The sequence below is a fragment of the Etheostoma cragini genome, chromosome 1, assembly GCF_013103735.1.
Source record: "Etheostoma cragini isolate CJK2018 chromosome 1, CSU_Ecrag_1.0, whole genome shotgun sequence".
Classification (NCBI taxonomy): Eukaryota; Metazoa; Chordata; class Actinopteri; order Perciformes; family Percidae; genus Etheostoma; species Etheostoma cragini.
The window spans coordinates 12827263-12845062 of NC_048407.1; the positions used below are offsets into that span (position 1 = coordinate 12827263).

At 40.3% G+C, this 17800-nt stretch overlaps 2 protein-coding genes across 3 annotated transcripts; both read right to left on the reverse strand.

Moving 5' to 3' along the window:
* Window positions 1-1420: 1420 nt before the first annotated feature.
* LOC117949142 lies at window positions 1421-7431 on the reverse strand. Of its 2 annotated transcripts, XM_034879186.1 has the most exons (10): window positions 7244-7431; window positions 6975-7148; window positions 6621-6785; window positions 5144-6223; window positions 4132-4284; window positions 3051-3173; window positions 2778-2906; window positions 2324-2542; window positions 2087-2203; window positions 1421-1978 (listed from the first exon to the last, which is right to left on the reverse strand). In XM_034879186.1, the coding sequence occupies exons 1-10, from the start codon at window positions 7290-7292 to the stop codon at window positions 1824-1826; spliced, it is 2364 nt and encodes a 787-aa protein (XP_034735077.1). In that variant the 5' UTR covers window positions 7293-7431; the 3' UTR covers window positions 1421-1823. The 2 variants fall into 2 exon arrangements, with proteins under 2 accessions (XP_034735077.1, XP_034735082.1); XM_034879191.1 differs by lacking the exon at window positions 3051-3173.
* Window positions 7432-8743: 1312 nt separating this feature from the next.
* On the reverse strand, window positions 8744-17414 carry ppef1 (protein phosphatase, EF-hand calcium binding domain 1). The gene is made up of 18 exons (XM_034877847.1): window positions 17296-17414; window positions 16352-16387; window positions 16021-16148; window positions 15864-15924; window positions 13837-14000; window positions 13647-13761; window positions 13112-13158; window positions 12810-12976; window positions 12683-12719; window positions 12402-12551; window positions 11086-11237; window positions 10746-10986; window positions 10468-10653; window positions 10240-10382; window positions 9944-10050; window positions 9695-9858; window positions 9124-9208; window positions 8744-9035 (listed from the first exon to the last, which is right to left on the reverse strand). The coding sequence occupies exons 1-18, from the start codon at window positions 17348-17350 to the stop codon at window positions 8809-8811; spliced, it is 2265 nt and encodes a 754-aa protein (XP_034733738.1). The 5' UTR covers window positions 17351-17414; the 3' UTR covers window positions 8744-8808.
* Between the last annotated feature and the right edge of the window lie 386 nt (window positions 17415-17800).

Sequence of the window (17800 nt, forward strand, 5' to 3'; positions counted from 1 at the left end):
TCTAAACTCCAGGGCAGCTTTATTGCCATTCTGCCCTCTTTCTGAAACCTCCAGCTACTTTTAAACTCCAGTAAAACTAAGTGCATGCTTTTCAATCCATCATTGCCAACACCTACTTCACTACACTAGACGGGTTGGAATTATAACACGTGGCCACTCACTCTCATTTAGATGTCTGATTAGACAGTTCCCTCTCATTTCAGACCCACATAAACCACCTTCAATCTGAAATTAGGTCTGTCGTACCAATTCTAGACTTTAGTGACATCGTTTATGATATTTACCTGATGAAGGTCTAAGACCAAAACATTGTATTTTCTAAGTAAATGTATGCTTCCATAATGGTAAGTGTGCGGGATTCCTTCTAAAACTCCTGGTTCCTAAAACACCTGCCCGACATAAAAAGGAGTGCAAAAGGTTTTCCTATGTGGTAGTGACATAATTTATAAAAATGTCCCAAACTTTCTTCTGAAAAAACTGGATGTGGTGTACCCCATATGATACTCACCATTGCAAATTCTATGCATAAATCAGCTGGCACTGGTTGCATATCTAGCGCTTAACTCACAGATACCAACTCATGGTACCAAAGCTCACTGATTAGCATGGCTCTGCCTACTCGCCAACTGCGCTTAAGCAGATATGCTGTATCTCTTTAGTCATCCCAAAAGGCCACTCCTTCTTTGGCCGCCATTCTTTCCAGTATTTAGCTGCCAATGACTGGAATGAATTTAAAAAAAAAACTAAAACTTGAAATACTTATTTAATTTGTTGATTTTAAAGTACTACTGTCTGGGCTCTTGTCCGACCAATGCATGAGATAACTCTCTTCCATCATACAGTACATGCAAGATTGCACACGTTCACTTTATTGTCTCTTATGCCGAAATGCATAGCAATCTTACCTGCACTGCTGTCATATTTGTTTAATGTTTCTTGCACCATGTCATTTGCATAAACTATATACAGGTTCTGTAATACACTCAGTATTTATATTTGATTCATTTTGGCCAGGTGGTTGTTGCAAATGAGAATTTGTTGTCAACCAGCTTACTTGGTTATATAACGTTAAATAAACGTTAAATAAAAAAAATATAAAAAATTAAATTGGCTGAAAATCAATTTCACAAAATAACAATGTATTAATTGACAATGTGAAAACAATCTGATCAATCGTGAAGAGATAGAAGTATCAAGTTAAGCTGGATTTATAATAAATCACAAGCATAAAGGAGGCTATTTTTTGTACCTATTATCAGCAAAGAACAAGAAGAGGTAATCGGACTGTATAAATATTAGATTATAATGTTATAATGTCTTAATCACTCTGGGCAAAAAGCAAACATCTGAAGATCACATATATGCTTTGAAAGATGCACCCCACTGCAGGATAACAGCTATAAAAATGTTTGGCTTTTCTCTTAGTTTTGAATAGAAACTTATCTAAGTGCCCAAATCAGTACGCTGCATTGTTTCATATTACTACCATACAAGTTTCAGTTGGCAAATCTGTCCCTTATCACTGTAAACTTCTGCAGTGCTAGATTGGAAAGTCAGACATAGCAGCCACGGTAACTATCTCTTAATCCATTGTCTAGTTATGTCAGTGTCTAAAAACGCTGATTATGATTAATACATTTATGTTTATTCATTCACAAACTAAACATACAACATACACAATTTATAAACAACAATTTAAATGGACAATTTAATAACTAATTCAATTACATCATTTCTGAATCAATAGGAAAATAGACTAGTTTTAAAGAACAACCAGTTGAAATCAATTGCTCATAATCAACTTGAACAGGCAGCTGATACATTTAGCCAGCAGGGTTTGTTGTTGTTCTTGGTACACATTTCTTCCAGCTGTAGGGGGAGAGGCGATGGGAGGCTGGGCAGGCACATTTATAGCCACCTTTTTGGTTCACACACAGGTGGGAACACCCTCCATTCTTCCGATTGCACTCATTAATGTCTGGAGGAGAAGGAGGGAAAGTATGGATAATTACAATGAATATAAAATATAAGCTTCCCCAGTTATATATACATATAAGTCATTATGAGTGTGCATGACCCAACTGACCTTTGCAGCGTCGGCCATCTCTGTGGAGTGTGTATCCTTTAGGGCAAATGCAGCGGTGAGAGCCTGGCAGGTTGACACACTGCCACTCACAAGTTGCTTCCTGACACTCATTTATATCTGTGTGGACACGTTGAAGAAAGCTATTGTGTTTTGTTTATAGTGTATAAAGTGTTGGGTTTTGTTTTTAGGAGAAACATAGAGGTGTACACATTCAGCTTTTATGTTTTCATGTCTTACCAACACACCCCCCCCTGAAGGTCTGTGCAGTTGGATTCTCAGGTGTTGTTGTTGTTATTGGTTCCTTCCTGTACCCAGGTGGACACTCGGCGATGCAGCTGTGCCCGTTTCCGGCTAAGATGTGCCCATACGAGCATGCGCATTGGTAGGATCCTGGGGAGTTGTGGCACTGCTCCGTACATGGCCCGAGCCCCTGATTAACAGTACACTCATCTATATCTGGATTAGAAAAGGAATTTTAGGTTAAGGTGACATCCATGCTGAAGTACATGCATTTTTCATTTTCAACCTTGTGGTGACGTACGAGGAACGTTTTTTTTACACACGCCAAAGTAGGCACAGTGCACCTTTTCCACAATCCTTCCTTGCGACCAAATGTTTGACTACATAAAAAAGAGGAAATACTGGAAGGAGGGAGACTGTTTCCGGTAATGTTTAGCAAGTGTCTCCTAACCTTGGCAGTGGCCTTCAGCAGTCTGAAGGCTGTAGCCAACAGGACATTGACAGTAGAAGCTTCCGGGGGTGTTGACACAGCCGAACACACAGCCTGTTACAGCTGCTGGCAGCAGGCACTCATCCACATCTGGAAAGATGAAGGGTGATGTAGAAATACTTCTTGTTCATAGATGTAAATTAAATAACCAGACACAAATCTGTGTGTACACACAGACACACACAAACACACACAAACACACACACACACACACACACACACACACACACACACCTGTGCAGGAGGTCTGCTCATGAGTTGGTTTGTAGCCGTCATTACAGCTGCACTTGAAGGAACCAAATGTATTGATGCATTTCTGCGGACACGGGTGCGGCCCCTCCACACACTCATCTAAATCTAAACGCATGCAAACAAAAGGTATTCCATACATAAGGAACACATATCTTGCAATGGTTTCATTTTATAGAACACACACTATTATGTATAGTCAATCTGACAAAAATACACACAATCCAGGCTGCAATGAGATGAATGAGCAGAGCAACAGATGAAAGGTGGTCATCGCTCATGCTTCTGATGTGTCTCCATGTTTGCTTGCTGTTTTGGTCAGTAATGACCAAACCATACGCAAATGTTTTCTGACTTCCTGTTCTTCTGAGACAGGAAACAAGGATGTGTAGAATGGACTCAGCAAACTTGTATATCAGCTGTTTTTTTCCCTGTGTGGCCCTACGATCTAGAAAATAACCTTTTTTTTCTTCTTTAAAAAAAAAAAAATGTGTACAATACTTGAATCAGTACATACACTTACTTGAGAAATCTCGACATACAGTAGAACATGTGGACAAAGACTAGTCAAAAAAATCTTTTGAAATAAGGGCCAAAACAAATGCTCATCTTTCTTTTGTCAGATGGAATGTTTACAAGCCTTGTTTGACTGCAGTGGAATTTTCAGCCTAAAACTAAACTATAATCAGTCAAACCACAATGACTGGACAGGACTATCTGTCCATACTAATAATGATACTGTTAAAAAAAATATCAACACCATCAACTGATGCTGTTGTGAATGATGGATTGTCTGTGAGCAGGCACGTGTAACCTAGAGACGATATATAAAGTAAATGTCAACCTTCTAAGTGCTACACAGTGATCGTGCAGCCATAAATTTCACAGCTCACTTGTATGCTTGTCTGTGAGCCACGAAACATCAAACACATATAACATGTGAAGGAGATTCCCTGCTGTGCTGTAACACGCCTCAGTGCACGCTGTGTTGTGACACGCTGTGGGTGTCCACAGAGGATTCCGGAAGAATGTTACAAGAAAAAAAGAAGAACATTAATATGCTCACCTCGACACGTCCGCCAGTCATCCAGCAGATTGAATCCAGCTCTGCAGTGGCATTGAGTTCTGGTCTGGGTCTGGTTGGAGCTCTGGTTGTAGTGCTGGGAGTGAGAGCACAGCTGGGAACACCCACCATTGTTAACTGAACAAGGGGTCAACTCTGGAATACATAAGGATGTATTAATTTGGGGGGAATTAACAAATTCAAAAGTTAAAATAAGAGAAATTAATTTGAGCATTTACATGAGCGGACATTCAGGGTATTTTAAGATAATGGAACATTATCAGAGAGAGGTAAAGAACTGGAGATGACCCAGTTTGAATCTGTGACAGCAGAAGAGGCTGTAACTCATCTTTGGCTCTATCAATCCAGAATTTTAGAAAGTTACTAATGCTGTTATCCTTAAAACAGATCACCGACATGACGCTGCTCGATTGAAATTAACGACTGAAACTGAGTAAACAAGCCTAGAAACAATTAGTTAATTAATCCATCGACGGAAAATAAATTGGCAAATAGTGTGACAATTATCACCCAGTTCCAACAAGATATATCATATGGACTGTTTCATAGACATTCATAAACTAAAAATATTGATAATTGATAATATTTTTTTGCATGCACTCTTAGTACATTTATTGATTGTTTTTTTTACATGCAAACTGCATATGTACTGTGAATGTATTTACTCAGTGTTTCAGAATTTAATTCCTGACAGGGCGTTAAAACATCACGTGAAGTCAAACTTAAAACAAATTACTCTTGGTAAGCTGACAGTTTCTGCATGCAGTAATAGAAAAAAATAGAAAAACAAAATTCTAGTAGTAAAGCATCTTTCTATTAACAATAAACAATACTTTAATGAAACAGTAAAGACTAGTTTTGGGCAGTATATTGGTAAATCAACATCTTGCACTTTCCCTTTTCTTTACCCATCAGCACACCGTTCCTTTTCCTTGTCAGTGAGCAGCATTCTCAAATTTATCAAAGAAAGTTCTAAAGCAGCAACAACGCCTACCCAGACAAACAGGTGTGATTCCGCTCCAGGCACCCCCGTGCTGGCAGTAGCTGTGTATGTCTCCATGAGCCAGCGTATAGCCAGGGTAGCAGGCATACTGTATGTAATGTCTGTACTCTCCGGGACCTGGATTGTCTACGTTACGAAAGTAGAAGGTCCCGTGAGCTGGCACAGGCGGGTACGGGCACATGGGTCGTCTGCTGAGGTTCAGAGACAGCAGAAGTGGTTTGAAGGTGGCGTTGTGGTTTTCAGTCTGGTGAGATCTTGGCTCACTGGTGGTGTAGGTGTTTGAAGGACCATAAGGCAGCTGTGTTTTCATATTGGACTGAGAGGAGCTGGAACTTAAGGAAGTTGATGCAGAATAAGATGGAACAGGGGCTGGTAAGGAGGAAGCAGGCGATGAAGGGGAGGTAGAACTGGCAAAAATTAAATTAACAGAAGATAAAGTTGTTGAAGTCTTGGTGGAGTCTTCTTTATCTACAGACCCAGGCTGAGAAAAAGGAGGATACTGGAAGACAGTTTCAGCCTGTTGGTCTTCGTCTGCAATTTGTGAAGCGCCCATTACTACTACAGAGGGAGTTGCATCATCCTGGGAAGTAAAACGTTCTCTAAACTTGAATACTTTTTCACTACCGGGCACAGGAAGTGCAGATTTCATGTGGTGGAGTGGGGAAGTTGGCACATAATCTGTTCCTGACACTATTGATAAGGCAGATGAGACAGTAGTACCCAGATGTGATGTAGAGGCAACTTCATCCACCTTTTCTGCCTCCAAGTCATGCCTCCCAGTTCCTGTTTCCTCATGATGAGTTGATTGGACTCCATCTTTGACTTTAAAATTGGGAAACTGAACATGCTGTTGCAGGTGGACAGTCACTTTAATCATCTCCCTGTTGGACATTTGGGATGGCGTGCGAGACAGCAAGCCCAATTTGAGGTTCACTTGTTTGGACGCGGTATTAGCGAGGGTGTCATAGTGGGATTGTTGCTGGGACTTCAGAATCACAGCAGCCTGGAGGTTCTGCTGTTTGTTTGGGTTTTGCACACTGACACCTGAGATTGACCTCATCATGTCAGACTCTAACAAGGAGAAAAGAGGAAAAATATCAAATGGTATGAGTTAAGGAGGTCTAGTCTATTTGTACAGCAACTTTCAAACATGACAAAAAATAGGTAGTAACAGTTATAGTTACATTGCAGTAATAAATTGTCTTCTACCCACAGCTGTGCTGTGGAATCAATAAATGCGGGAGAATGAACATGATGTGATACAAAGACAGTGGCTAGTACAAGATCAATGTTAAAGAAACAGTTTGAAAAGTTGGGAAATAAATTCCTTCACTCGGTCAAGAGATAGATAAGAAGATTGACACCATTCCTGAGACAGGTATCAATCTTTTCATCTAACTCTGAGCAAATAAATGTATTTTGTAAAATGTCAAACTATAGCTTTGAAAGTTGAGTTTTTTAAGCTCACCTTTGCATACAGGCTTTGTGCTGTTCCAGGTGAGGCCCTTACAGTATAACCTTGACGGCCCGTGTAGCCGAAAGCCACTATCACAGCTGAACACTGTCCAGGAGCCATTCTCATTCATGCTGCTTGTCCCGTGAATAAGCTGTCCTGGGTTGGAGCACCCAGAGCCTGAAAGAAGGGGAGAATATCATGGAAAGGGACCCTTATTGCCTTTTTTTTTCTTCTTATCAACACTCTACTGTGCTCTGCAACAGAAGCAAAAAAAATATCCTCGAAATGCATCAACTGACTAAAACAGAAACTGAAATCCTAAAACAAAAAGGTTTACAGCACATGCTTGTAGACGAAGCTCCTCACCGACACAGACTGGGGTGTCCCGGGACCATTTCCCAGACACACAGCTGTTGGTTTTGTATCCATGGAGCTTGTAGCCAGGACGACAGCGGAAGATCACCAGCAGTCCATTGTAACGAAAAAACGTCTGCCCATTCTCCAGGTGTCTAAATGTGCTGCATCCATCATCTCCCCACGCTGTAGGACAGTTTCACAGTGAATGTCAGCAGTGACCTGAAAATACCGCTTACTCTTAACAACACACAAGTCAGAAAATGAACTTGAAGAAGTACCTGGAGTGTAGATGCAGAGCAGAGCGACCAGTGCAGCCAAGAGCCCCATCTGTACTCCCAGACGGGGTTGGAGGCTACAAAGAAGTACTTGGAGAGTGAAAGTGGGCAGTATATGAGAGGTTGGAGATTGAGGGGAGGGGTTGGGAGATGTGGTCTGGGATTACTACAGGATGGACAGATGGTAGGAAGGAGGGGTAAGAAGGTGCATACACAAAGACAGATGGATGAGTAGGTGTCAGGGAAGATGCAGTTTTTACCTGATTTAAAGTGAGTAGCAACAGTTGAATGTGTCGCTTTAATATACAGACACTCAGACATAAGCAGTTTAACAAAAACACCAAATCAATCAGTTCAATAATTAGTCTCCACAAACCCGTTTGTCTCTCAACCTTCACTTCTGTAGGAACCATGCATCTAGAGAGTGTGTGTGTGTATGTGCATACTGCAAAAGTTGTTCAGTAAAATCTAAACCAATAATTACTCAGGCTGACAAGATGCCTGGGCCTGTTTTACAGCTCTCACCGTTTGGTAATTATAGTGGGTAGAGTTAGGGTTAGAAGATATATAGATAGATGCCAGAGTGAAGTAGAATATGAACACACACACACACACACACTAGTAAAAACATGCAACACAACAATTCGTTAAAAAATGAGACAATTTATTCCTTTTTGGTAAACAGCTGAGCACACACAAGCTGAAACTCTAACTCTAGCTACAGTGTGTTTCTACTTTTTATACTTCAGGCATCAATACACGTAATACTTATGGGAAATACTTCATTACTGACATGTAGGTTACAGTGCTAGATCACACTGTTACTCCTGCTGTATATCTATTGTCAGAGGTCACATCTGTGCTAAATCAAACCTTACCTATAGCTTGTAGTAGGTTCTTGGTGATTTTTCAGTGTGTTTTATTCCCAGGACTCCATCTTGTGTAATTGGGCAAGATACTGAGCCCCAAAATTGCTTCCAATGGTCAGATCAGCACCTTGCATGGTAGTTTGTGAACCGCAAATTGTAAAGGGCTTTGAAAAAAAATGGATATATAAATGCAGAAATGTACCATGACATAATCCTTTAAAATAATGCCAAATTTTACGACAATACATCCAACGTGTGCGAGCCGTTTCAATCCGAGACGGCTTAACAAATGGTGTCTCATTAGGATTCATCGCCTGCAAATCATTAAGGTCTTTGCCTGAATCAATCATCTGGTCGAAGTGGAGAAATTTCACTGTACTGAAATCTGGCCTGCTGGCGGTGCAAGATGAAAGGTCAGAGGATCACCAATGTCTGTCAGACTTATCCTCTGGAGACTATTAATGTCTTAGACTCGTTTGGATGGATGTAACTTACAGATCGGCATTGCCGTGCGTGCATCAATGCCGATAATGTGGCTAAAAACAAAACAAACAAATGACAAGATGCACCAATACTTTAAAGGTGCATTGTATTTTTCCTTTAACAACTTAAGAAATACTATTCTGTCTTTTTCCTAATTTCCTTCCTTCCTGCTGATCTTGCAGGGCTTCCACACTGTAGTATTCAGATTCTTCCCTATCACAAATACTTCTCTCCATCCATCTTTCCGTTGAGTGGCTGATCCTTGTTGTCCAGTTTGTGTACCACTCTGAAGGCCTCTAGGAACTCAGTGAAGTCTATGCTGCCGTCTTTGTTGAAGTCGATACTTCGGGCCAGGTCATCGATTGCTCTGTCGTCGATGTCGACCCCCAGGTGGGCACTGAAGAGGCGCCAGGTGTGACGAAACTCTTCGACTGAGATCAAACCTGAACAACACACAAACTCTGACATCCTGAACTGTAAGGAATACATTTAGAATTTTGGATACTGTCTTTAAAAGAGTTTTTTTTTTACCTGAATGGTCTTTGTCTATAATGTTGAATATTATCTCAATGTCTGTCCTGTATCTGAACAGAGTTTCAGCCAAGTTTGAAGTCACCTAAAAAAGAGGAAAGGGGAAAATAAAACAGTTGACATCTAAACGATAGCGGTGTTTGATAGAAGCAGGAGTGGAATATGTACTATAATCCTAAAAGTATCAGCATCACAAGGGAGAACAAAAAGACTTGGGCTGACAGTTAGATTGTAACATATTTGAAACTTGGTGCTGATCCTCAGGCAGAGTGCCCATATTGGTGTGCATATTGCATATTAAAATCTCACTTTTCTTCATTTAAATGCTCCACTCCATTTCATTTTATGCATTATCACATGCTTTATAAAAGTATCCTTCCTCTGTTGCTTTCTGAGACTAGACCTATTGACCACTGTCATGGCTTAAATGAATATAGTGGAATAAAAAGTAAAAATTTAAAACATTTAAAAACTAGTAAAACATTTCCCTCTGAAACGTGAAAGTGTATGAACTTAAAATACAAAGATCTCAAAATACCCTTCAAGCACAGCAACCCCTCACTTCTCTGACCTGAGGCAGAAAAATCCCTGATTCCATATGCTCGAAGCAGGACTGATAGTCCACACTGCCATCTGATGCCAGACGGGCTAAGTGTGGACGAAGTGTCCTCCAGGGCAGATCCAGTCTCAGCACAGACTCCAACACCTGAGCCCATTCACTGACTGACACACTACCTGAAAAAGATATGCTTACATATAACAACTATACTACATGTCAACCCGGTTAAATACTTGTAATAAGTAAGTGAAAAGAGCGCACCGGTATTATTCAGGTCGTACTGCTGGAAGCCTGACAGCAGCTCAGAGCGATGGGAGAACAGCTTCTCCTTCAGGGCCTTGAGGGCAGAGCCTTCAGCAGCGCGTACTCTGCAGACACACATGCAAACACAGGCCATTAACTGAGTGTGAGCTTTCCCACTTAAATGCCTAAATTCAAAATGCTTGTTTTGACCGCTCAGCAGTCCAAAACCCTAAGCTATCCAATTTCTAAAACAATCTAAAACAGACAAATGCACATCATACATTACATAAATAAACACCAGACAGCTGCTGTACCTCTGTGTCAGTGTGAGTTTGCGTGTTGTGCGGCTGACTTGGTACTGGTAGAAGCGGGGAACCAGATCTCGGCCCACTTTGATGTAGGCACCACGGTTGCTTCCCTCCTCATAGTAGTTTGATGCTGAGAAAATGGTGATCACCTGTAGAATAAATATAAACGCATTTGTTTCCCCAGACTCAAACATTGCTGGTACAATATCAATGGATTTGTTGCAACCCGTCTACCTGTCCACCATGACAGAGCTCGTATCCATCCTGTTTGCACTCATGGGATCTGATGAGCAGCTGGAGTCCGTGCTGGAGCAGCAGTCTCTGGGTGACGTCAGGGCCAAAGTAGCAGCCTCCTCCTCTGAACGTGTTGGGACTGCAGCCTTTTTGGGTTTTAGGGTCACTCCACAATATATCCACAATCTGCAGCAGAGCGGAAAGCAGATACAAGTGGTGAATAAAACACAAAAGACAATAGTCGAATAATGGTTTCCCACTGAATCCACTCCTCCGACCTGTTTCCATTCCCGATCATGTTGTGGAGGGGAAGGAGGGGGAACCGAGGACAGAGAGTCCAGGAAAGGCACTTGGAGGTCATTGATAGCGCAAGGCATGCCGGGAGAAAACGGGAACGGACGAGGGGAGAGGCCCGATGGAGTTCGAGGAGAGCAGAGCGAAGAGGAGGAGGACGATGATGAGGAGGATGATGAAGTGGAGGCAGCACTGTCTTGTCGCCTGTGCCCGCATCGCCTATTTCTACTGTAGAAAAGGGGCAGAAGTGAGGGTATGGCACTTTTTTAACAAGAAGTCACATTGTACATTTGTTCTTTTAGCGTCTGAGGGCTGCTATCACACCTCTGGTTGGGGGTTCGTTGGTTCTTGCTGTGGCTGCGACTGCTGCTGGGACGAGAGCAGGCTGCAGATCTCAGTCTCTTCATCTGTCTGCAGGACTGGCCGATATCCAGCTGCTCCACACTGCGTCTGGGAAACCTCAGGGCAGATTTCACCTGGAAGAGCAGAGAAAAGAGAAATAAAGTGTGGACAAAAGTATTTCTTTTCCACATTGAAGTTCAAATTGACGTATGTCAAGTGTCTGAGGATGATGGGTAAAGTTCAGCATGTTGTGCATGTTGTTAAGCCCTTTCAGGAAAAACTGACTTGACTTAAAAACTGCACTTAGTACTACTTCTTATCGGAAGTGAATTAAAAAGGTAAATAAAAAAATCAAACTTAAAAATATAAATAACTATTATACATTCACAAAAAGATTCCAGATTATTTATTGCATTCTAGGAGTTACTTTGTGATACTTTGTGTAATAATTGTATATTTTGTTACACCTATGTTTTCCTGTACTTCAGAAGTAATTTGCTGCATTTTCTCAAATTACATAAACATTTTTTTATGAGAACATGTGCATTCAATTACAATCCATTGTTATAAATACTGTTGCATGCATTCTTATTTTTCATTTGTTTGACTGCTGAATGGTCATTTTCTGGATCTTGGGCCATTCATTCAAAAGAATAAAGAAAACACACATAAACAAATGTTCCTTCTGAATATGAACAAAGCCAAAGTTAGCCAGAATATCTACATTGATGTGTTGTGGCAGTGATTTTTCAGCATTTGAAAAGAAATGTTTTTCTAATCTCTAGTGGCCAACATTGATTATGGCTGTTAAAAGAGTACAGCTGGAGTGTGGGGCGCCGTTTGTAAAGCGGCTCACGCTGAAAATGACAGCAACATTTAGTCACATTTAGCTTTAAATAATGTTTAAAAAACTGGTACGAAATTTTGAGGGTCACTTTTTTTGCACATTTACAACAATATTTGTCCACTTGGAAATATTTTAAATAGTTAAATCCAAATTTTAAATAGTTAAATCCAAATATTAAATGTTACACCTAAATGTTAAATCTAAATGCTAAATCTAAATCTTAACGTTACATCTAAATCTAAATGTTAAATCTAAATCTATCTAAAATATTTCCAAGTTGACAAATATTGTTGTAAATGTGCAAGAAAGTGACCCTCAAAATTTCATATCAGTTTTTAAAAATTATTTAAAGCTAAATGTGACAAAATGTTGCTGTTATTTTCAGCGTGAGTCGCTTTACAAACGGCGCCCCATACTGGAGGACAAAAGGTGGCTGCTTGTTTCCACTGACCTTATGTCTCTCTATGGTACTGAGGAAGTCCAGGTCAGTCTGATCTGAAATCCCTCCGTGAACAATCAGGATCTTTCCATCAATGACTGTTGCGACAGGCAGAAGGCTGAAAACGTCCTGAAACAGCTGGAGGATCTCACGGCCATGAGCCTGCACACAGTCAGCCACATTTTTAATGGAGCCAGATCCACCAGCTGTGACAGTCAGCAGTTACATGCTGCAACCTGCAGAACGGGCAGCTGAGCTGTGACATGATGACATGTGTCTGGACCTGACTGTACCTTGTATTTCTGCATGACTTCTTTGGTGAACCCATATCTGAAACATCAATATAAAAACATTTGAATTTTACTGTTCCCATGTTTGTGGTTAACCTAAACGGATAAATGTTTTCTTCTTTCGACCAACCTGAGGTTCATTATGTGGTCTTCATGGTTTCCTCGGTTCAGGTGCATGTAGTCGGGGTAAAGCAGCAGGTAGGCAAACAGGAGGATGACCACTTCGATAGACTTTTTCCCACGGTCCACAAAGTCCCCGTTAAACACATATGGCTTCTCCGCAGAGGGAAGGCCATTCTGAACATGCCGCAAAATCAATCAACTTAACTGTATTTACATAAAATTGGATGCATTCGCATAAAACAACATTTCCTTGTAAAACAGGTAGTAAAGGATTCTAAAGACAACTGTTGCATAGAAAAATGTCTTTACCTTATAAAATATTAGAAGTAAGTCATCAAGCCGCCCATGCAGATCACCTGTTCCAAAAGGAAAATCACAGCACTGCATGATTTGGTATCTTATTTCTGGCTTAATTGATCCCTTGCTGTTTACAGAGGAGGTCTAGAATTCCTAAATGGTGTGAAAACACCTCAACCTACTAAACAGTGTTTTCTTTTCTGTTTTAGTCACAAGTATTCTTGAGTTTAATGAGATGCAAATCTGCAGGAGGAGGCAGCCGTGGAAGAGGAGTTAAGTGCCTGATCAGTGTGCAAATAAACAAGACCTCCATTCTTGGAACGCTGCCATTAAGATACAGAAAACTGTATTTAAAACACATTTACAGACATCAGCGATTATTTAACTGCGAAGCAGGTCATTAATGTATTCATCACCTCACTGTGCTGTGTGATGTAGCAGGTGCACAAGCAGAAGCAAAATGATCAGACTGAAACGTTCGTTGTGTACTTAAAAGTGACAAACAATTATGAATCTTGAATTAACAAGTGAAACTAAGATCACCCACCACATATAGTGATCTCATTGGTGTAGGATGTCGACAAGTGGGTGATGTTGGGCATCTGTTTGAGGAGCTTTTTGGTCTCGTACAGCAGCTGCAGAACATATCTGGCATGTAGAGACTGTACGGAAGAAAAGCAATGAAGTCCCAGAAGGCACCCAAAATCTAAACCATGCCAATCAAAAGTATTCTGTACCTGCTGCTCCTTAAATGCACTAAGGAGAGCATTCGTATCAGACACTGAGAGAGGAAATGAGAGCCGGGGCCCAGTGTACAACTCTGGAACAGAGATCAAGTTGTAGCAAGTCTCTCTGTCTAACCAGGGGTCCAGCAGCGGGTCCAGCAGCTGGGAGATCAAGTCTGGAAAACACAGTGTGAGGAGCTAAGAACAGACTTTCACACTATCATTGCCATAAGGTAGTCCTGCTCATTGATCGGCAACATTACCCGCAGGACATATTGGAGAAGTAGTCACCTTGGAATAACAGCTGTTACAGTATAGCAAAAGCAAAAGCAAATACATATAGCAAAAGCACTGACAGTCAATCAGTTGATATCAGCTCACAGTATACAGTCATTGCCCAACTCTGATAGTTCAGGTATAACCATCACTGAAAGAAAATACTAAATTCCCCACACTGGTTTATGCTCCCATAATCACTTAAATGACTGCACTGTTTTAATCCATCATGGATCTCTGTCAGGCCTGATGAAGGACTTAACTATTAAATAGGAACTCCACAGGTTTTACACACCAAAGTTTGTTTACATGTTTTGGGTAGTGTGACTGAATATGTGGAAAAAGCCATTTGCGCTTCTAGTTGTTCAAAATGTGATACATTGCCTTAGGTGATGTCATTACAATATTTCACAAGGAACTTGTTAACTTTTTAATCCACATCATACTTCACAGATTCAGATTAATAAAACCAGACATAAAAAACAAATAGATTATTTGTACTCTATAATATGTATATATTTTGATGCTTTTGTGCTTTAATTTAGGTAAAATATTGAATGCCGGACTTCCCTTTCTTCCACCACTGCTGAACGACAATCAGATTGTCTCTCTAAGTAACGTGAATGAAGTAAAACTCTTTTGTAGGTAAAATAAATGAAGGGTTTATCCACTGAGCTAAAAACCCACACACAGATTTTAATTATCTATAATAAAAACTGTTGACACAGCATCACATCCAGCTCTGTCTGAGCTCACGGTTGGAATAAAAGACCACTCCGATATGCTAATTAAAACCTCTAATTTATGCAAACAAACAAAGGCATGAACAGACATCTACCTCCAGGCCCAATTTTCTTTTGTAAGTCTTTTGTCTATTTTCCCTGTAGTGTCTTTTAAATGCCCTCTATTCCATCGCGCACACACACAAACACACATGTGTTATAGTATTTATACAATGGTGATATAGTATTTATATAGTGGGGATATTGTATTTATATAATAAATACAGCCAGCAAAAGTCTGGCCTCTTTGCATACCCCATGTTGACTCAATTTAAAACCCATGTAGAGGATGCACAGTAGATGTTAGGCAATAAGAGCTGACCAAAGGATTAGCTCGTCAATGAAGCATTATGCTTTTTGCCGGATGGTCAATACATACTTAAGCCACAGCTGTATCAGTGCAACACACCAACACATTGGCCTCCACATTCACAGTAGTTGCTAAGCAACAGGGTATACACAACAGATTTTCTAATGTAGACCAAAACACAGAGGCATGAAACAAAACAGGAGTTAGATTGATGGAGGTTAAAAAAATGCAACTACTGCATGTATATTACACAACCATTAAACGCTGATAAGTAATGTACTAGTCAGAAATCATCCTTCTTTAATCATGCAGTTTCACATAATAGCAAATTAGCTTCAAATAAACCTAAAAAATGCTCAAAGGTTTTAAAAGTAATATATTAAAAAAGCCTAAAGGTGCAGAATAACCTCACAAATGTAGGTGTCGGTATGTCAGAGACACACAATAGGAGTGAATGCTTTCCATACACAGTGCAAAATAATAAAGTAGAATACATTGTCCTTCATTCATATCCATATGATCCTTGTTACTAAATGTGTTTTACGGCAAAATAAGAATCAGCTTTACTCCAGAAATTTCCAAATAACAAGGATGAAGTCAGAGTTTTCAATACACAAAACCTTATCTCTTATTTAAAATGATGTGGATAAAAAAGTGTTTGGGCTCCTAACCTGGTCCATTTCCATTCAGCTGAGTGAAGTTGTCGAGCATGAAAGTGAAGAAACTGGAGAGCTGAGGAAAGAAAAAACAAAAAGTTTTAAGCTTTCTGATGCTTCTAAAAATTAGCATCCATGTGTACTTTGAGGAAAGGTCTGCGCTGAGAGTCACCTGGAGCTGGTCCTGTTCCCCGGCGTATTCAATGGACTGAAAGATGTTCCAGGTGTACCTGCGCCTCATCTCCAGACGGGCCATGTAGCGCCGGTACCATCGCTGGATCAAAACCGCTGCCTTCATAGCTAGAACAAAACACCAGCTGTTTGTTTTAAATTTTATATATTCAAATTTTGTACACATGGGAGACATCTTCATTAAAAATATCTGATTATCTGAACCCACATACACACAGTACAATACAAAATTATGGCATGCAAGACTCTTATCACACACACACACACACACACAGACACACACACATCTCCAGAGATGAGCAGGGTCTTACTCAGAGCTGGGCTGGGAGTCTTAACTGTGTCGTCATCTGTGAGAAGAAGAAACTACAACTCAGCATGAGAAACTGGTAATTAAAGACAACGCACACGCACAAAGAGGGATAACAAGACACAGGGGAGGTCACGATTATCAGTGGGACTGGAAAACTAAGCAAATTAAGAGAGCTTTCATGAGAAACCGAACTCATTTAAGAAAGACAGAGTGTGAAGAAAGAAAACCGCCATCTGTCAAACATCTGGGATGTGTGCAACAAGTCGGAGGAAGATCTATCACAGCAGAATGTACTACCACCAGATTCATTCTACACAGTGTGACTGAGATACTAACCATGATAGTACTGTACATAATAAACATCTGCTAATAATACAATGGGAGCATGTTACATAATGCTTCACAGAAGAGATCGAGACAAAAAGGGAGCAAAAAAAGAAGTGCAACTAATGATTATTTTTTGATAATCGATTAGTTTGCCATTTACTTTCTTATTGATATCAATTAACTGATTAGTAGTCTTTGAAATTTAAAAAGAAGTGTGACCAAATTCTCATCAAAGAGTCCAAAATGACATATTATACAATGTATTAATAATAATGTATATATTATACAAGCAACTGTTTGTTTGAGCTCTAGTTTTTTGGTTTAGTTTTAAATCTGGACTGAGGACAAGACAACAGATATTTCTAGGATCTATATATGGGATTGATGTGAATACCAGATTGTATGTAGGAGTTATATGTGAAATCTTAAAATAAAAGCAACTGAAAATCTGTAAGGACACAAACATTGCACTCCAATAAGTATACAGAAACACTTGTGCTCAGCTGGTCTACACCCGCAGACTCTAATTTGGTGTTTCTTCACACCTTTCCTCAGGAGAAAAACATCCAAAATGTCAACATATTCCAGCTAAACTGAAGTGTAAGAACACACATTTACCTGTCTCCACTGTTCTTCCTTGTGTCTCCGTAGCAACGGAGGTGCCACATCCCATGGTAACCAAGAACCCAGGGGTCAGTTTTTTTCAAGTTCCATCTGACTGGTGGCATGCGACTGCTTCCATGAGAGAATAAGAACAACACTGCTACATCAGTCACTGGTTGTTTGAATGGGAGAACTGGCTTTAACTCTTTAGTTCCCATGTCTCCACAACACTCCATCCACTCTCACACCACAGCAGCAGGGTTTACGTCAGTGAGAATATCTGTCTTCAGTTGGTCAACTCTTGCAAAGTCTTTTCTGTTAAGCACACACTGCCCCTATGTGTATGCGGGTGAATTGCAATAAATTAGGCTTCGATTTAAAACATAGAGGTATGCTTCAATAACGAAGCATTGGCTGCTTATCACGCTTCAACACACTCAAACAATCCATATTTAAACAGAAAAATCTAAATAAAAAGGAAAATGTTGCCTATTGCGCCTCACTTTCCATTTCACATAGC